This window comes from Falco rusticolus, chromosome 11, assembly GCF_015220075.1.
Source record: "Falco rusticolus isolate bFalRus1 chromosome 11, bFalRus1.pri, whole genome shotgun sequence".
NCBI classification, from domain to species: domain Eukaryota; kingdom Metazoa; phylum Chordata; class Aves; order Falconiformes; family Falconidae; genus Falco; species Falco rusticolus.
This window is the reverse complement of record NC_051197.1, coordinates 31,613,751-31,635,051: the sequence shown is the minus strand read 5'-3', so window position 1 is coordinate 31,635,051 and position 21,301 is coordinate 31,613,751. Positions and strand designations below refer to the sequence as shown.

Here is a 21,301-nt window from a genome sequence, read left to right as displayed (position 1 = left end):
TGCAAGTCAGTAACTGTGCAATCCCAACAGTGAATTTCTTTTCCTCTGACTTTTAACCCATCTAAATTTTGGAGAATAAATCATCTGAGAAGTTCCTCTTTTTGATCACCTTCACATCATTGCCAATACCTTACAACATCCCAAATAAGAACTTCAGTTTTCCTAGGCAACAACAGTAGAAAACTGCAATTTATCTCCAACATTTGTCATTGTCCAAATTCTAGTAAAGAAAGAAAAAGGAACAAACCAAAGTAAATTTTTATTAAAAAACTTCATCCAACTATTGCTTATACCAGGAAGTCAAAGGGAAACATTTACAACACTTATAAACAATTCCAGCTCCCCAGATAACTAACATGTGATTTCATCTCCGTCCAAATTATTTTCTCATGCGCTATTGAAATTCATTCCTGCCCATGGCTCACTGGAGTTTTCAAAGAAAATAGTCATTCCAGACTGTGGGTCAGTAATCACAATCACTAGCAGGTCAGCAGAGCTGTCAAAAGTATTGACACAATAACTTCAATGAAAAAGGTACCACAGTTAATTTGTAAACAATGGAAGCCTGCTAGCTCAAACCTATCTGTCCATAACCTGAGGAACATTTTTGGCCAGGCTTATTAGCAATCCTCTGCTCGCTAACAAAATGCTCATTTAAAGCTGATACTGCACTCTCATTCAGAGCAGTAACGCCACTGGGCTACTCAGAGCACAGAACTGCTCCTTGTTTTAAAGGCTCTCCTCCTGGCACAGGTAGAGGGAAGTTGGTGAAGTTCTGTTTGGATGTGGCAGTTCACACTTCCCTACCATTAACAGGAGTCACAGAATTGCATCCCAATACAGCAGACAGAAAAAGAAGGAAGAGAAAGGTGAAACAGAGTCTGCATACCAACAGTAAAACATTTAGAAATTCCCCTTATGCTCCCTAACTCACTTTCAGGTCATTTAAAAACATAGAGTATAAGCCCCTACCTTTTTTTCCCCATATATTGCAGAACTCAAGTGAAGTTACCTCATTAACTTGTTTTTTATCCAAGTGAAAAACTTGACCAGAACTCGTTGAAGCAATTTCTTCATAGACCTTGTAACCAATATGATCCCTGTCATCACAGTCCCCAGTCAGCACAAATACTACCTATATTTAAAATAACAATAATAAAAAGGTCATTTAGCACATGGTGCAAACTTTAGTAGAACATCGTAAGGCATGGCAACAGAAGAACCGTGTCACTTGGCATGGGTTCACATTACTCTGCATGAAGGACAACCATATTGCACTCACCACTGATGGGGAAAAGCAATGAAGAAGAAAAAGAAGAGACAAGAATCACTTTAGAAATTATACTCATCTATCAGCGCTTGTACAGAATACTTATTTCAGAACAATATAAAAACATGAAGTGGTAAGCTGACCAAGAATACATACACTGGTAGAAGATTCAGTTGCAATATTTAATTCACAATATTAAAAGGAATATTCCTTTTTAACTTTCTATTTTTAGAAAAAAGATTTCCCTAGAATAGTAGTATTACGGTCCCCTCCAAATCTCACATAGAAGAATTTTACACTTCTAAATGGATAAAACAGGGCATGAAATACATAAAGCAGCTCAGAATGTAAATCCCCTCTGTACCTGTGATTGCTTCTGTTGAATGAGTTGAAGTACTTCATGGGTTAGTCTATAATCTTTGGATCGTGCATCAGTAAATACATAGATGAAAGAACCAGGAAGAGAAATTTCTAGAGCGATCTTTATTGCCCCAATGCTCATCTCTGGACAGTCTCCACCACCCTGTTGACAATTAGAAGGAAAACAAAGCATTATTATAAGGAAAAAAAGCATACCAAATAAGTTACTTTCTTTTGGGATATTTAGGACAGATGCTTTCTCAGCTTCTAATATTTTGTTCATTTTTATCATCCTAAGCATTGTATGGTTTCTGCAGAGTGCTGTCTACACTCACACTCACAAGCAGCAACTGCAAGAACTCCTTAGGGAAAACAAAGTCAAAGGAAGGGTTGTGGTTAGCCCTGAAAACAGCTGGTGTCACGGTCACTCTTATCTTTTCTGAGAGCATCATATTTTGTTTAGCTCCAGCTCCTGTGACAGCTCCATTTCCTATACTCACACGCTCCCTTACTGGCTGACAATTTAATTGCTCTGGTGGTACGCAGCAGTCGTGGGAGGTCACGGTCATAGACGCAGATGGGAAATTATCTCAGCTGAGCAGCGATGAGCTCCAGGAGGACCTTTAGATACCAGAACAGCAAGAACTTGACCTAAACTTAACACTGCAGGGCAGCCAGCGCAAGGAGCTCAGCAGAGGGGCACAGGTGATGTGATCTCGGTGACCTGTATTGCTAAGTAGACAGCTGCACATCTGGAGATTTTTCAGACCATGTGTTCAATCAAAATGCTTCCAAGTATGACTAACTTTATATGAAAAGATCAGTTTCTTTTCCTAAATCAAGAATTAGAGGAAAATCCTGCTTAAAAAAAAAGTTCACTTCAGCTTACATTAAAAAAAAAAAAAAAAAAAATCAACTGGCATACCGAATACAGAACTTTCCAAAGAGCTGAAAACAAACTGTATAAACTGCCCTTGTAAACAGCAACAGATCTTTGCACTTTCAGGATTAAATATAAAAGTTATTTCTTTTATTTCTACAATCAACATGCCTTCACACATACTTGCATATAAATCACATGCTGGGAAGGAAGAAAAATGATAATGCAATTGTTGCATCTAAATTTAATTCCTGAGATGCCATAAAAAAAATCATGTTTTGAGGTTAAACATTCACATAGACATATAAACCAGAAAAAAACCTTGCCTCCCACAGTCCCCAGTCCTCAGGAATTTCAGCTCTTCCCAATGAAACGTTCATGTCAGTAACGATTTTTAATCAGTATTTTTAGTCCTATTTCATACAAGACTATGAATAAACTTCTCATCTACGTTAAGGAACACGTACGCCATTACCATGTCCTTTTTATAAGTCAGTACTGTCTGAATGTAGTCTTATTTTTATGGGAAAAGCAAGTGGTAGACTCCAGACAGCCTGAAACTCAAGAGATAATTCTCCAAACACATTTTTGACACACGTCAAAACTTTATCTTGGCAATGCTTATACAATCCTATGGGACAGATCAGCATATCCCAGTTACTTGTCTCCTGCTCTCACAAAGTGAGTATCATGTTCAGCAAAAGACTCTTCCATGTAAAGCTTTTCTTTGTAGGCAAAGTCAAGATAATAGCTAATTTCTACAGACACCTACTTGGAACAATAAAATCTATTCCCACTTCAGGCCTGCTTGATTATTGCCTCATGTAATATTCTCTATGGCAGCATCTATTTTCTACATATAACAGGAAAGCACTGCTGAACAAAATGGTTATTCTGAGAGCAAGCACAAAATTTTTTATTCTTATAACACAGAAGAGGGATATTCTCAAAAGGCAGCTAGGCAGAACTATGAAAGAGAAATGTAATGCATTTAAAAAAAAAAAAAAAGACAACAATCTTCCTTTAAATGTTTCCTGCTTTTCTCTCCTAACTGCAATTAAATATGGTTACAATTGCCTTGTGAAGTTTTCTGAAAAGACAAAGAAAGCTCAGCAAGTCTCATTTTCCGTTCAGGTTGGATAGGCACACAGAAGTTTAGGTTGTTAGCTGAGCTAATTGATACTATTCACATTTCTTATGTCTTAATTTAATAGCTACATAACCATTTACTTAAATAGCTTGTAACCACTTACAGATACATAAATTCATTATCTGATTTTAAAAAAGTGTTATCAACAACTCTTAATACTACTTCCATTAAGTAGTCATTTTTACACTGAGAAATACTCAGGTAAGGTCCTTTCATAACTGTTGATGCAAGTGCGTTAACATATATATCTCACAGGATCATGTAACACTCAAACTAGTGAATATACTTTGAAATGGGTTTATATAGACAAGATTTAAGTGTATTGCTTATGTAAATAAACATCCATTGTGAAAACTGTATTTAATACAAGAATACACTGAACTAAAAAAAAAAAACCAAAAAACAAAAAAAACCCCACACACCACACTAATTTTTACACAATGTCAAATGCCAGCCAAAAGCCTATTTCTAATGTCACGTACAAACCCTTCAATCATTCTGTGACCAGATAGTTTTGTTGGAAAACAAGGGCTGGGCTTATCCTGATGTCTAGGGAGGACCAGTTTTGCAGTATTCCCAGAGAGCATATTAGATCAACATATATTGGTCTAATATGTTACACATATATAATATATAATATATATATATTTATATATATATATGTATAAATATAATACTCCTTAAAATAATTTATCTTCACTTTAGTTTTGGCTTTGTTCATTAATGAGAATATTTGCTTCACACCCTATTTCAAAATGAACCCTACCTTTCAAAATGAACCTTTAAAACTTCCCCTACTTTCACAATATTAATTCTTACATCTTTTAATTGTGTTTCTAGAAAAAATACTAATAACAAACATATACAAAGTGTTCATTTTCTGGGAGACCTACTGCAAGATGATCTATCAGTCCTGTTCTAATAACTTTTTTAATTTATATTTTGGCTCTCCACCAACATAATGAATGAATGCAAGTCCGTGAAAGTCTTAATTTTGTTCAATAAGCACATCTTGAAAGTAATTACAGAATATGCAATCCGTCAGGATTAAAGAAAGAAGCCTTAAATTCATTAAGCAGTAACTTAAAAACAACTTGCCTGTAAATGAAGAGTTTTAAATTCCTAAAAGCTTTATCTAAGTCATATACCTTTTAGAAACCGCTGTTATTTTCCAGTATAGCTATTTAGAAAACAAAAAACTGAAGACTGGAAGGATTTTTAAAGTTTAAATTTCCCCTATGAAGAAGAAAAGGAAAATAGCTGGCATCTTCTGCCACCTTCAAAATTTACTGTTGTTTTCTTTGAATTTCTATCTTTCTGCCAACTTGTAAACTACTTATTCTTCCCAAACTAGCACTATTGGCTTTCAAAAAGTATTTTATTACAGGGATTACACCATGTGCCAGGTTCTAAAGGAGAGTCTGTCTGGCACTACGGACTCCTGCAAGGTTCTCCACAGATCAGAAGCATTTTGCTTGATTAGAAAAGACAAGACAATAGGATCATATTTTTCTTTCAGTAAGGGTAACTCCATTCCAGTACTTCCCTTTCTTTCCATCATCCAATCCAGATGTCATCTGTGGTTTATTCTCACCCAGGCAAAGTCCACCAAGGGAGACACACTGGTGTGCTAGTTCAAAAACTGCCACTTGTCTCCTACGCACAGCTACAGAAGCAGTTCACAGGTTGTGCATAAGACGAGTACCGGAGTCAGCCCGATGCCTTTGAAGCAGTAGGTGCTCAGTAACACATGGCAGTGAAGGCAGTACCCAAGTAATACTTGATGGGGCTTACAATCTTTTCATACCTAAATTAGTTCATTAAAGTAATGAAGAGTTTTCATGGGAAATAAGTTCCAGAACACAGTAAAACAGATCATAAAAGTGTCTACGAACAAGTGGCAGGACTAATTAAAATGCAAAAAATGTTAGCATTATCTAATTATTCTTTCTTGTGTTACTGAATTGAGTCCCCATACAATGATGTAAGCTAAGACAAAATAATTAACCATAATCATACATCAAGGTGATCAGAGAACAGGAAGATTGCTGTTTGTGCGGGCAAAATGACAGAGGTTAACAGCCTACATCCTGATGAAGCATTATAGCAGAAACATCAACATGAGAGGAAAGAGTAGAGGGAGGAAACAGGGCCTTTGCTAGAACCACATAGAGAAGTAACAAGTTACTCACCTGAACATAAAGTTCCCTGAGTTCAAACTGAAATTTCTTGGGATCTGTAGTTATCGTCACTGGACCAATTTCTAGGATGAAAAAAATTGGGAAAATATGAGAAAAACACAAAGTTATCAAAAGACAACTTCAATTGAAGAGCTAACTGTTTCAGATTTATAACAATCCAGTAATAGAGAAACTACAAGCATTTAACAGAAAGGAGTCATGAAGAATGAAATTATATACCCAGTACTGAAATCCGTGATTCCAAATCTCCTATCATTCCAGTATTAACAACTCCTAGGTATCTTAAACATTTATAGGCGTTCTGTGTTGTGCTTCTTTCACAGTTGATTTTGACCGATCATTTAATTGCTCTTAGTAGTTGGAAGGGAACAGACACCCTTGAAACAAACACGGCTGCACCAAAACCCACTGTATTTTTCCAGGAACAGTTGTGTAGGTGAACACGAAGGAGAGGCCTCTCTGAACACAATACGCACACTAGCTTCACATCTCTTGCCTGCGAGCCCAACGCCCAGCCTCAGCATATCCAGCAGCAGTTGCCAGAAAGAATGAAAACAGAATCAACTCCATTTGTTGTGTTTGCCATGCCTTTGTATATCGAGAAAAGGGCACTGGAGTCAACTGGGCTGTGGACTGGGCTGTGTAAGCAACAGCAGCACATATTTGAGCATTTCCCAACCACACTAGCTGTACCACAAGCCTCCCTCTGCCCCTTCAACAATTGCCTTCCTAATTGGTATCAAATGTGATTCCAACCAGCTGTTTTCCTACGGCTGTGATTTCCTGAGAGTTTACCTTAATCTGTCTTGGCACTCATGCACTTCATTCTTTCCCTGGCCTAGGCAGGCATTCCTGCCCTGTCCTCGCGCCAGTAATGGCATTCATCTAACTCAGCAAGCTGGGTCAGGGTGCTAAGCCAAAAATAAATAAATAAATAGAAAGACAGGCACAAGAAGAAAAGAAGTGAATAGATTTCTACTAGTTTAATGCCCCAAACCACTCATTAAAAGATCAGCTGAGTACCAGCACACAAAATGGGGTTCAGTTACATTGTCAGAGTAAAAGAAAAGCATGAAACTGCAGCGGTGTCAATTTAATACAGCTGTTGCTTGCATGGAAGCACGGCCTCAGCAGACCATGCAGCACGTTCCAAGCTCAGTAAAAGTTAATATGTACTTATCTTCCATATAATCTAGACATTTTCCTTTTTTAAGCAGTCCAAAGTTTTATTTCACTGGAGTTTCAACAACAGTCATTGCTAAAGTCTACTACAATCACCATGCATTTGCTGGGGGGGAGGGGGGGGCTCTATTTACAAGTGCCTTTTGCAAAATATAGGGTTTAATCTGTTTGAAAGTCACTCGAGATCACACAAAACCTTTCCTAGAATATTAAACTGTCTTCAGTTTACTTCTGTATAGCAGTAAAGAACATTCACAAATATCATGAAAAGAGCAATTATAAGGATTCATGGTTCCTCTACATCATCCTGCCATGCTCACACTCTTACCACTCCACCTGGTACCATCCTCCCTTGAGTATTCTTTAAGCCAAACACCTGTAATAAAGCTACCTCCAAGTTGTTTACTTCAAATCCATCCCCTGCCAACCATTGTTCTAAAGTATGTAATAGAATGGGGTTTATACATACAGTAAAACCACAAGCTCCATTATTCCCCACCAGTTGAGGGATTACATTTTTCAATTCTAGAGCAGTAAATCCTTTGGAGAGGTTTTCTTTCCCTATAAAATAAAGATCTGAAAAGCAACATTACTTCAGCCAAGCTACAACAGCACACCCAGTTTAGATCGGATGAGAGTTCTGCCTTGTTGCTCGGCAGGCAGCAGGGGCTCGCTCCAGCAGCGCCAGCGGGTGCCAAGTGTGAGCCGGTGCCAGCATCCCGCAGGGACCACGCCGGCCAAGGCTCTGGCCGCCCTCTGGTGTGAGCTCAGCAAAGAGCAGGTCTTCCAAATAGCACCAGACTAGAGGTTAGAAAGGGAGCGTGGCCTAGTCGGCATCAAGTAGAGGGTTACCTGGTGTCAGGGCAGAAATGAGAACTTTGCAGGAGCTGTGCAGAGGGCAGATGTCCACAGGCAATTCTGCAACCAAGGCAGAGCTCATCAGCTTCTCCTGAGATCAAGCAAGGCCCCAGGTAGGACTGAATAGGGTCATTCACATCTTCAGGAATCATGACCTCCTCTAACGGACAATGGCACCGACACCCCCAGCGTCAGAAAGCAACCCTCTACGTCATGCTAGTACTTTGTGTAAACCTACAGCTACAGTCAGTTTGCCAGCCACTAAACTAATTAATCACTGATACAGAAGGCATCTGGAATGGTGACAGCCAGCCAACTCTAGGCTGGCATTGCTTCCCCCATCCGTATGATCCGAACTTTGCTCGGTTGTATGGCAGTCATTCAGCACTCTTCCCATGTAGCTTACAAGCCCATTGTTCCAGTCTAAATGGTGATGTGACTGATTCTCATCATATGAACATTCACCAACTTGTACCAAGAAACCCAGCATCTACTGTCTTTCGCATGCTGTTGTGCCACCAGCTCATGGGCTGCTTGCCAAAGCAGCCGTAATAGCCTTCACCAATTTAATCTTCTTTTATCTTCATTCTGCTGCCTCAAGTACAACCCAAGCAAGACTGTTCCATCAGTGCAGGTAAACACAGGCCTTCAAAGCATCCAGAATAGACAGACGTGAGAAGAAATTACCAGAAGTGCTTAAAGTTTACTTGCCAGCTAGAAGCTATTTCCAAAAAGGACTTTTGGAAAGAATAGCAAGTTCTCTCACCAAGCACAACAGAAAGTTATTATAGAAGTTTAAATTACTGAAATGGTAAGAACCCAAAAAACTGTGAAGTCTAAATCAAGTTGCAGTCATCAACCTGAACATGGCTCTGTAGAACCAGTGCCCTGAGGTGGGTCTGAGACCCCAATGCCTGTGCAATGCTAAACTACAGCACTGTTAAAGAACGACATAAACCATGGTGGAGAACTGTTCTTAGCACTTTCAAGATGCTAGCTGTGAAGCCTGAGTTCAGACAGAGTCTCTGAAGACACTTAAAGGGTTTAGCAGTTGTACAGTACCACGCTGTACAAGTTCACCCTGAGTAAAAGCTTTCATCTAAACAATGCTTAAAAGCTTTGTGGCACCAAACTAAGCCAAGACATAAAAAGCATGCAGTCAAGCTAACAAAAAACAGCAGACAATGCAAAAAGAAAGACCAATGTATCAGTGCTCAGAATAGGTTTTGGTGTCCGAGAAAAGCAGGGGAGGCACAACTGTTGTGCATCTTTAACAGTACACATATAGCCTGTCAACTCATAGGTCTCATTGCACATTTATCCATATCCAAAATACCCCAAAGTCTCAGTAACTGCACACAGAAGTCAAGCACATAAGTCAGGCATTCCTCAAATCAAGCACAGTCACAAATGTAGTATTCTAAATACAGAATATACTCAGAAACCAGACTCTGCAAACACTCCAAGCAGAAGAAAAAAAAAATTAAAGTTTCATTAGTTCTTTAGGCAAATATTGACATGAAATACTCTAACAGAATACGTTCATTCTGATGCTAAAGTATTAATCCATTTTTATGCACCAATACTTTGGGAATATTTTGGATTAGTTTGTTAAATTCTTCCCACTGCTCCCTGCTCCAAAGCTGTGCCCAGTCCTCTGGCAATTGTGTGAAAGGTGAAAAACCCGATACAGACACAGCAAGGCAGCGCGTCTTTGTTAGGCAGCAACTAAACTCTCATCTTAAGAGTCCAACATAAATGCCAGTTCTTTCAGACTGACTTGATGATCCAAGACTTGACACTGCACACACAGATAAAACTTGTAACACAGGAAAGGAAAGGTATTTTAAAGGAACGGTTGTGCATTACTGAACAAAGCCTGGACTTCCTAAACTGAAATCACAAAACTCAACGTAACTACTATGGTATTTGAGTGTGTACCTAAGGAATTAAATATGACAACATAAAATCGAGTACCAGTCCATTTGACAGAGATTATGAATCTTCATACTTCCTTTCTGAGGTAAATCTGATAAAAACCATCTCCTTTGTAAATAAGAACAGCCCATAGTAACCTGAGAAACTTGCCATTCTAAAAGATCCAGATGTTTTCCCATCACTTTCTGCTCCAACCTCAAACAGCTACATGTTTAGATACAAGCTGAACAGCAAGAACATTGTGAAAACCACAAATTACCCACTGACACACAATCACACAATTACCACTAAGGGTGATTGCAACTTTGGCACTCCCTTAATACTGACCACGTAAGACATCTGCACCAAATATCTGTTTTGGACAGCTAGATGTTTTAGGAGATCTACCAAAGGAACATGGAAGCCATTTGTCTACCTCTCATCAACTAAGAACACTGAATTTGTTTGTCCTGGAAGAAAAAAAAAAAAAAAAAAAAAAAAAAAAAGCTGCTCTGATTTATACTTGGTAGTTGAAGGAATTCTGGCAGAGATGCCAAGTCCTGTGGAACACTCTCACCCACAAAAATCCTTCTAATTCAGAGCAAGGATGTTTCCCCGATGCAAAACCATATCCAGGATTAAAACAAAGCATTCCCCCAAAAAGCCCGCACATCTTTGGATACTTCCAAAGAACACATAAACTTCAGAACTAGTACACTACAAAAGAAGAAGAAAAAAAAAAAAAAGGCAACAGCAGCAACAAAAACCTGATATTTTCATAACAAATGTAAATTAGAACAGCCTTTTACTGCATTCCTGTTTTGTTACACAGAATAACGTGTCATCCCAATTCTACCAGTTTATTGTAGAATTGTGCAGATTATTACCAGTGCTGCATCTTTGCAATGGAAAGTATAGCCCTCCAGCCTAGAACTGATCACTTCTTCATCAGGTAGCATCCAGCTCAAGAAATACATCGTTTCCAACATCTTGTAACACAAAGACTGAGTGGCAATTATCTTCTACATTCTTTTTTACTGACAAAGTGGACTGAGAAGTTCAGCCCTAGGCATCTGAAAAATAAGGATCTGTACTCAGAAAAGCATGCATGTTTTTTAAACACCCACTATGAAAACTTTGATATCACCATGAAAAATCATTTTCAGAGCTGCAGTAAACATAAGATCACTGCATCTTCATCAGGAAGTTGCATTTACAAAGCAATCACAGTTCTCACCATTCACTGCAGATTTAAGTGTCATGACTCAAGTGAAATAGTATGAATAGAGAATTTACAGGTCAAACTATGCAAATGAGTTATTTGTATCTTCACGCTGTAAAATGTATGTCTTTTCACACAATTTTGGGAGATTCTGATCTAATGGGATCATTGAAAATACATGTATGGCAAAGGCCAGGTGTGGGGCGGGGAAAGATGTTTGATTATGCAAATGGAATTAGGTAACCCGGTGGAGGCACCCTAGCATACATTTCTAACATATGTCAAGACTTAGCTCTTGAGATTTATGTCTGATGGTGGGAAAAAAATAAAAGTCACACACTGGGCATGGTTACATACATTCATTTCACGAGTACTGCCAGTTTAAGCAGTTCCTGTCTTGCCTTTCCATCCAAGTGCTGCTTCCTAGCTATGGCAATTCTGAGGTTTTGAGATCAGAAGACTAATACGGGTTTCATACACACACACTCCTGCCTGCCCATATTTTATTTATATACATGAAAGTATTTTTTTTATATCAGATCTGTCTTCCAGCCTCATTTCCTGTACACGCTCTTAAGTACTTCTACCACCATAAGTGAAGAGCTGATAAAGGATTGGGAGTGATCATCTGTGACAGCTTAAACGCCTAAGCCAAGATTGCTGCCAAAAGAAATTGGTGTGCAATTATTCCATAAGAGCTGTTTGCTAAAGCCTGATGCTCAGCAGTATTATCTGATTTAATGCTCTCTTCTCAAGCTTCCTTCTCTGTATCCAATTCATTGTAAAAGCTCTGCTTATAATTATTCTGGAGACCTTTAGGAGCAGCTACCTGCCAAGGATTAAGAAAATAAGAAAAATGATAGAGTTACTCTTAAGTAGCCTCCAGCCAGCTGTCTGTCTTAAGGGCACATAAGCAGAAACCTTTAATTTCCTAACAGCAAGTTGGGTCCTATACACCAGGACTTTACCTCGCTACAGAGCACTCATGAGGTGCCATCACAAACGTTTCACAGTGCTCTCTTGTCCTTTCCAATACCAGAGTGTGACATCACAGGTGCAACTAAATTAAATATAAATACCTTTACTTGCCATCTCAAATTATAGTGAACATTTTTCTTCCTCAGCTGACTGAATCAGAAGATTTTTTACCATTATGTTTTAACCATTAACACAACTACAATGCTGCTCCACTTCTAACTGCTTGCAAATTTCTATAGTACATTACTGAACCCAAGCAGCTGACTCTGAAAATAAGCTAGGTAAGTATTATTAACTACCACCTAGGGTTAAAAAAAAAAAAAAAAAAAAAGAAAAGAAAACAAACCAACCAACCAACCAAAAAACCCCCGAAACTTAAAGGCTTCTACTTCATGCTCTGAAATGAACGACACCCTCAGCTCACATTAAAGGTGATGGGAGCTGTGTGGACAAAGACATTGCTGAATTTCTCAAGAAGCACAAGCAGCACTGGAGACACTGCCTACAATCAGGTGTGCCCCAAGGCTAATGCACGCTCCACTAGAAAGACCCTCCCAACAGACTCGGAGAGCACTGGAGTAAGCAAAGATGCTTAGCACTAGAACATGTAATAAACTACTTAAAAGTTTCTTCCTAAATGATATTCCCTCATGACTTGATTGCTTTTAGCTTTCAGACTCCAACCTGAGTATAATTAAATATTTTAAGAGCCCAAGAACTGCAGTGAACAACTTTTACCAGATTCTTAACGAGACAGAAAAATGCCAAACCAACCCAGCAAGCTCACATGTTTCCTTAATGCAGTAACTTATTTTAAATAGCTTTTCAGCCTCATGACTTATGACTATTAACTTTAATATGCAAACTTCAGCTTAAGACAACAACAGATCGGGAGAAGTCAGACTGCACACAGTTTTTCTTGAGTTGGCTCTTCAAATAAAAACCAGTCCATGCAAACTACAAAGCAGTGTTAAACAGCCTAACCTAGCATCAGTGGAGCATTACTGCAACTCCAGCCTCACAGATGGTGACAGTCAGCACCCTCGGGCATCAAATTCTTCAGCAGTTACTGCAGGGCAGTGGTCAAAAAAAAAAAAAAAAATCAGAAAGATTTAACAGGAACTTAACTAAAAGTGTGCCTTAGTAAGTGTCATGTTGATATTATGTCCAATTGTTATAACATTTATGAGCCCAAGTGGGTTTTGTTTGTTTTTGTTGTTTGTTTTTTTTTAAAAAAAGGAAAACAATAATTGTTTAAAAAAGGGGTATTATATATGTTCACATTTCTTTGAAAAAGAAAAGCTAGCTTGGAAACACAGTAGATAAAATCTAATATTATCATCTTTCGCCTACCGCAACAAGCACTAAGTTTAGCTTATGGGTTTCAGTTGCAGTTGTCTGAAAGTTATTAATCAAATGCAGTAACAAATACTAAAAATCAGCTGCTGATTTGCCCAGCACAGTAACAACTACCCCACCATTAACTCCACCTTCTTAGGACTATGGTCATAAATCACCTCTTCTACCCAGAGACATTAAAATAAATCTAGGTTTGCTACAAATTCTGTCTTAAATGGGTAATGCACAAAACAACATCAGAGCATCTCAAGCCCCTTGTAGTACCACTCACACATCACACTCACAATGGAACCACCAACAGAAAAATCTACTCCCTCGGCCTGGAAATAAGAAAAAGAAAGCTTGAATTAAATAGGCTTACAGGTTGATTATTGCTCCAATTAAATAATCCACTTGAATACTCCTTCCAGTTCCACTGGTAGGCCAGAAGATTTTGTCTATTGCTGGTACACAAATAAAAGTGAAAGAGACCAGAAAACTTAACTCCATGTGGTTAAAACTTAAGTAACGCCAGTGACTACTAAATGGCCCAAATGTAAAGAGACTGACACAAAGCAAGGTGTTTTTTTTCCAGAATCCCAGCATCTGCAGGAGATCCACCTTCCTCCTCCCTTCCCTTGGTTCTTTGAACAGCCCCGGAGGTCTGTCCTCATCAGGGGGCCGGCAGCCATCATTTCTGAAATGACTTTGGCTGCCCCTAGCCAGCTCTCGGTGGATGAGTGCCCAAATCACAGAACACACAGCCACAGCCGGCAACTCAGCTGACAGTCCCGAAGAGAGGCCAAAGGACTGAAAGAGCCACAGAGCTTATGCGAGTCCCTTACAACTAGGTGGTCCCCTGCAGTCACACCTTGAGCCGTCCTGGTGAACTCAGTACGTACTGAACTGCTGCCTGTGCTCTTAGGCAGCTCTGCTGTGCAGGGGGCTTCAGTTTTACGCTTGTCAGCCCAGTGCTGCCAATAGGACAGAAGTTCATATTGCTGCTTTTCTTTTCCAACAGGACAAAGCCCCAGCAGGCACAAGAAGGGGGGGCAGAAGCATTTCTTGACACTACACAGCATTCAAGCTTTGACTGGTTTGCGTCCCTCAGTCCACCGTAAAGAACAGCTGATAAGGACCACGACCACAGCTTCCTCGCTGCACAGGATGGGAGCAGCAGTCCCCTCCCGAAGCTGGCCCGCGCTCTTAGCTCACACCGAACAGCTGAAAAGGTCATCAGATTACATTCTGGTTTTGTTTATTTCCCCTTGTTAACAACAATCTGAACAGAGTAAAATTCAGTTCATAATGCTCTTTAAATTCTTTCTCCAGACTGAACTCCAGTTCAGTCCAGGTCTATTTCTGTCTCATCTCTTGGTCTGCGTATTTTGGCAGTACCGCTTCAACACTTGTAACAGTGCTGGATAGAGAACTTACACTGAAGAATAGGGCAGGAATGAATGCAACCACAAATTCTACACTGCCGTTTTGTGATTAAAAACCTTGACATGTTGAAGTCAAATCAAACACTATTTAAAAATAAATTTTTAATTCAAAATTTGTATTTGGTATTGCATTACAAAACAAATTTATTTACTGCAACATCTAGCAAAAAATCATTCTGAGCTGCTGCTCACACCACTGGCTGTGCTACTGCCAGCTGGGAATAGCTGAGCTCCACTGGGCACTGCAGATTACCACAAGCTTGCCTGTAAGGCTCCTTCTTTTTTCACCATTCCCACCATGTCCCTAGATGTATCTCACTACAGGAGGGGTCCATAGGCTGACTGGCAAAAAAAAAAAAAAAAAAAAAAAAAAAAGAAATAAAAAAATCACAGCTTCTTTTATTTTTCCAGAATAGATGAATCCAACTACAAAGTCTAATTAAAAGCTTCTGCTGCTTGGAAGATAATATGCACAGATTACTTCCTTCAGAGAGACTTGGAAGATCCTTGGAGAGGGCTACCTTACTCAAGCCAAGTCAGCTTTTTGATCATGAGACATAATCAAAACTGAAAAAGCAACTGGCTTTTTCCTGCTGAAACAGCAGCCACATTGCTTCCATGAAGGATTTAGAAGTACTAATGCACTCAGCACCCACATCCACATAAAAACAGACTGCATAAGCAAATAAAGTTACCAACAGCAACTTGAGCATCCTGAGAGTAGAACCCAGTACTGCTCAGCCCATGTTGATGAGAAATACTCTACATTCATGTTATGTAGCATATAGTGGTATCCCAACTCAGGAACAGTACTCAACATGTTTAATTACTAGCCAGTTATTAATAAACCAGGAAACAATGTTTTCTGAAAGGAACCATTCTCCTAACAAGCTTTAGGAAGACCACAGCACTATCCAGTGCTTAAAACTGTCAAGACCATGGAAACATGGACTTTCCAGAATAAGTTACCATATTCATCCTATGCTGTTATTTAACAGGCTTATGTTGTGGTAATGCCTTCACATGGTAAAAGATACTTCTTTTAGAAGAAATCATAGATGGAATATGGTGTGTCATATCGAAATAGGTCTGTTTGGGTTTCTTTGACAAGAGGGAGTTACATGACCTGGGACACAACTGCTACATACGAAGCTCATACACAACGTGGTAAGTTTTAGGGGGTTTTCCTCCACAGAGGATAACAGAAACACACGAAAAGCAAAGACTGACATAAAATTCCTTCAGATGCCAGACACGATACTTGAAAAGTTATTTAAATAAATTTTGCTCTGCACATTGTCAGCAAACCACATAGGGCAATTAGCCCTAAACAGGGAGGAAAAGATGAGGCTAACCACAGACCAACCTACACTTGCATAATTAAAACACAACTAAATAAATTTGCCTTAGTTTTCATATCATGCCACCTGTCTCTCAAAAGAACACAAAGGAAAAAAAAGATTTCTTTTATAAAATTCTAGGAGAATAAGACCAAGCTTCTACAAGATGACATCTTGTGTGTGTGTGCATGTATATACAGATGCATGAATATCATAATTTCAATATTACAAAATGCTTTATGATGTATCCCATCAACATCCTTTGATAAGTGAGACTTCCAAGCATAAGAAAAAATTTGAAATCAGCTGCTAGGACAAAGAGATTGTGTCATGTTCAGTACAAAACTCCTGCTATTTGACATATGAGTTTACTCTGTAGCAAAGATTTTCTTTTTTTTTTTTAATAGTGAAAATGCATCTGCTTTCTTTTTTTAAGTCAATGACAGAATTTTTACTGATTTCACTTAGAACCGACCCCAGCTTCCCTCCAACTATTACACAATAAAATGAATTGCTAAAGGATTACCAGTGTAAAAACCATTAGAAACCCAAACCGTTTCTTTTCAGCCATTACAACTGTAAATTCAAATCTCCATGCATCACTCTAAATAAATGTCCAAGCCACAAAACTAATCCACATGCAGCTGACAGAACATGGAATTTTACAGCAGGTAACATTGTCTGTGTACACCGATTATTCACTCTGACAATATCCAGTTGCAAAGATTACCCCAGGGCTCTGACAACGGTTCCATGGTGCCTCAAAGACCACTGTGAATGAAGAAGCATCTATTTGTTTGTTAAGTTAAAGCATCTATTTAAAGATGTTAGAAGAAGGTCAGTTACTGGCATACCAGGTTAAAGTGAATGTTTTGCTCCTTTAAAAAAAAATTAATTCATTTTAATGGTGAAGACTTTCTGTATAGTTCATTTTCTATTTCTACTTAATAGATACGTTTCTTATTCCTGGCGAGGCTCTTGTTTGATAGGTTGGACCAGATGATTTTTCAAGGTCCCCTCCAGCCTGGGCTATTGTAGGATTCTATTGCACAAGAAAGTGATGGGAAAAAGCTGCAGAAAATATGACTGCAAAATTGCTTATTTGACAGAGCCAATCTGGGCAGAAGAGGATACTGAAACATTGTAATACTATTTAAAAAAAAAAATGGTTTGGATTTAGATGTCAATTTAAAAACAAAGATGCGTCAGGTTTTTCATGGCCACATAAGCCTCTCAAAACCTTCACTAAAGCACTGTTTACTTTGGTAACTGGCGAGTCAGCTGGAAGCAGCTCTCTACCATCCATTAATTTTTGCCTGTATCATTTGTAATTGTGTAATTTTCCAAAAGGCACCAACAAAAACATTTTCAAGCAACAGAAATCATTCAGTAAGGGATAAATGTATTGGAACCAAGCCCAAGAAACCCGAATGGCCACCACAACCTCAGCGTAAGGGGAAAGGAGTCACACAGCCAGGCTGAAGAGTTTCTCCATGGCTGCCAGAACAGCTTAGTAGTGACAACGGTCTTATGCGTCTCCTTCCTTTCTGTGGTCCAAACCAGTGAAAACTCCTTGTGTTGCGGCTTCTGGTTCTTCCCACTCTCACCCTGGAAGAGCGATGCACAAAGGCTGCCGCAGCAGCAGTGCAGGCTGCACGGAGGAGGTCCAGCCACAGAGTCAGCTCTAATTTGCACGCTGCAGTCCCTGTAAATTTAGCTGCTGGGAGCCACTTAACCTCATGGGAAGTAACAAAATATTCTTCTCCCCCCTCTCTCTGTACCATTGTACTTACTTCATCCCTTCAATCTGGCAGAAGAATCAAAAAACAGAACTTGTCCCCACAGTAGTCATGCAATTAATCCCTGAGAATGTTTGTTAAATAAATTCTGTTGCACAGAAGTCTCCAATTCTGACTGTGCTGCTAAGGATTTGGCTGCAAGCCAGACATACATACTTATAACTTTGGAAAGAGAATCTGCAAATTCACTGCCCTTATGTAAGCTCCATGGTACATAAACAATCCCCCAATTCTTGTCTAAGCATCATTTCTCCTGACAATCACATGCTGTATAAAACTGAGATCTCAGACAGACAGCAAAACACCTAATATTAGAACACCACAATTTTTAAAATCAACTGAGAAAAGACTAGAAGAGAACCAAAGCTGGAAGAGTTGTGCACTCATTCAGAAAGCACCAATCCCAGCTTGCTTCTCCAACTGTGACACAACAGCTCTGGGGTTTCATCACCAAGAGCTCAGCCATGCATGCAGGGGATGTCGCTGTCTTAGTGTGAGCTACCTCCATTCAGGAGTTAGCATCCTAAAAGCTCATCAGTCGTCTTCATCATCCTTCACACTCTACCTAAAATCTCTTGGGTATGAGAAGTGTTTGAAGTAGATAATGCTGACCTACTAAAAGGACGTTGCTGGTGTCACCACAGAAAAAGATACAGACAAGGGTTTTATAAATTGTATGGATTAAAGCTGAATTGACTATCAATGTTTTGAACTCCACGGGGGGAGGGGGGGGAAGGAAAAGAAAAAAAAACATCAAAAACCAGGCAGACTTGCAGCTTTAGCTGTTACCCCTTCCCAGCCTCTGCGCAGGTGAAGCAAGAGCCTTTGCTATCCACCAGCAGTGCTCCAGTGCAATGCCTTTGCTCGCTGCATAAGCAGCTACCAACTCCAGGAGGCAGCCAAAGCAGCAGGTTTGGCTCAAGATAATTGAGCCACCTCAAGTGTTTTACAAGAAACTAATTTTAAGGCTACAAAGCACAGCTCACAAAAATAACACAGATACATCTAGGTTACAGGACCTGGTCCTGCAGTAGTACTGAGATGCCATCTATGAGTCCCAGAAGTGGCATTTGTTTCCTTTCCACTGGCAGCTCCCTCACAAATATGCTGCCTTTTTGCCAAATCTACACAAGCAATGCCTCTAGGCAGCTCACTGCAGCAAGATTCACAAGCGCTTAACTGAGTAGCTACTAATCCACCCAGATTTACCCACACTTATCTACACGTCGCAGTCCAGTGCCATTGGCTGCCGTCAGCAGTGTCGGCAGGAGTAGAATCACGTTCTGTGCAGATTTCTATCGCCCCTTTGCCTCGTTGCCCTGGCACTGACCGCAAGGAACATGACATTACTAACGCAATGTGTGGTGGGATGCTGGAACACAACAGGAGGTTAATAGCTATAGGAAAGCCGGTTCATGGCTTTGGAAGAAGAAAGGAAAATCGTGAGAATATTTCTGCTCTTGATGCAGGTTTGAGTGTTCAGTAGTTTTTAGGAAGCTGTGGAAGAGAGGGAAACATTACATATTATCTGTGGATCATAAAATTCCACTGAGTTTTACTAGTGTAAAAATGTAATCATGCTCCAAAGTAATTCAAAAAGCAGATGTGAAGAGGGAGGAAAAAAGATGAGAACTTTAACTCTTACCCTAAACAAAACAGCCTTTTTCATTTTGCATGAGGATAACTTATATCAGTTAAGCAGGAATGTATTATGCAAAACCCTTGTTTTCTGTTTGCTCATCTTTTAAAATTTCTTCAAAATAATGCCACTCTATGTTTAGATAGAAATTAGCTCAGTAACTCATTTGCCTTGATCCCTGTATTTTCCAGTATCACCCTCCATCTGGCCTAGCCCAGCAAGACTGGGATGCACTCAGCTGGCTACTGGAAAAACATGGAACTCTCACCTGGAAATAAAAATTGCTAAATAATGACTGAAGTTACTCCAAAAGAATTACTAAATTTTTTAAATGAAAGCATTTACCATGATTATGGTTTTCACTAAACTGTTCGGCCTGTTTATACAGCACAGAGCACAAAGCTTTCTTCTTTGGAGAATTTGGACCTGTGGCCATGAAGCCATCAAGCTCCGAAAATCAATGCTACAACCTGACTTGCACTGTTTATATAGGTCAATCAAAAGCATATTTTCTTACAGACACAATGCAGACCCTGAACAAAAAAACCCCAACCCACTCACTCTCTGAACATGAAGGTGTTTTCAAATCCACTCTGACGATTCACACTTGGTTATTTTAAGTGGTAACCACTCCCCTTGCAAGTCAACACAAATGAAAGGCAAGTGCTAATTTCTCGGTTGCTACAGCTGGCAGCCAAGCAAGCTAAATGAAGATGCCACTGGTGAACGTGGGAAGTGTGCTTTCAGTGCAATCCGGGGCTTTTGTCATTCACCAGTGTTGCTGGGTAGAGAAAAAGGGCTCAAAGGCTGATCTCATCAGCTGAAGTCTGCTCTCCATTGACGGCATTTTCAGCTGCCCTGTTACCAAAGTTTCCCACTCTGTCTGTGCTAGCAAAGAAGTGAACAGGTAGGGGGCATGGTTTCAGTGTTTATTTTATATTTTCCACGGGCTTCCAGTCTCTCTCATTCTTTTGTCAGACTGACACAATACATCTAGACTTCTAATATCATTAAGACTTTTAAACAGCAGCAGTTCTTCTACATGTTACTACGGTTCACCACTACTGTCACATCAGAGCTGACACTTCAGCCTCTTCAGAAGAAAGTTAAGTTGCTCAGCATATAACATGGAACAATTTTTAAAATTATGAGCTTGACAAGACTCCAGTAGTACTAAAAAAATCTCATCCAAAAGCTCTACACCATTAAAAATAGCAAGGAAAAAGAATAATTTTTAGTAGACTGTATGAATTAATAACTTAAGTGGCCCATATTGTCACACAACACATGTCACTTGTCTGTCTTTAAAAAACAAAAGCATTAGTTATACATCTCTCAGACAGAATACATTATTCTAGCTGAAGCTAGTCTTAAAATAGATTGATATTGCCGTTACAGATTGGATCTGTCTGTTCTGGTGTGGGCTGCTCAGCGCTCCTGCTGCAGTCTCTCTGGCACACCCTCAAGTGCCAGTCTCACGGCTGATGCCCTGCACAGGCACAGGCAGCAAGGCTCAGGGGTCCAGCCACCCGATGACAACACCAAATCTTCGACTGCCCGTTTCCACCTTTACTTCCGCACTTTCCAAACATACCTTTCCAACAAAAGGCCTGCACTAGCAGGCACTAGGTGTCCAGGCACAACCTAGCTGTAAAGCAAGGAAGCACAGTCCTAGAAAAGGAACACCTTAACTACAAACACTTTTAAATAGCGTAAGCAGTT

General features: G+C 39.6%; 1 protein-coding gene across 1 annotated transcript in view; it reads right to left on the bottom strand.

Moving 5' to 3' along the window:
* Nucleotides 1-21,301, bottom strand: part of HMCN1 (hemicentin 1) — a 202,423-nt gene that overhangs the window by 163,161 nt on the left and 17,961 nt on the right. The window contains exons 2-4 of the mRNA XM_037404235.1: nt 5,853-5,923; nt 1,635-1,793; nt 1,013-1,135 (exon numbers count right to left, since the gene is read on the bottom strand). Of these exons, the coding sequence (XP_037260132.1) occupies nt 1,013-1,135; nt 1,635-1,793; nt 5,853-5,923 (353 nt within the window). The remainder of the gene's footprint in view (nt 1-1,012; nt 1,136-1,634; nt 1,794-5,852; nt 5,924-21,301) is intronic.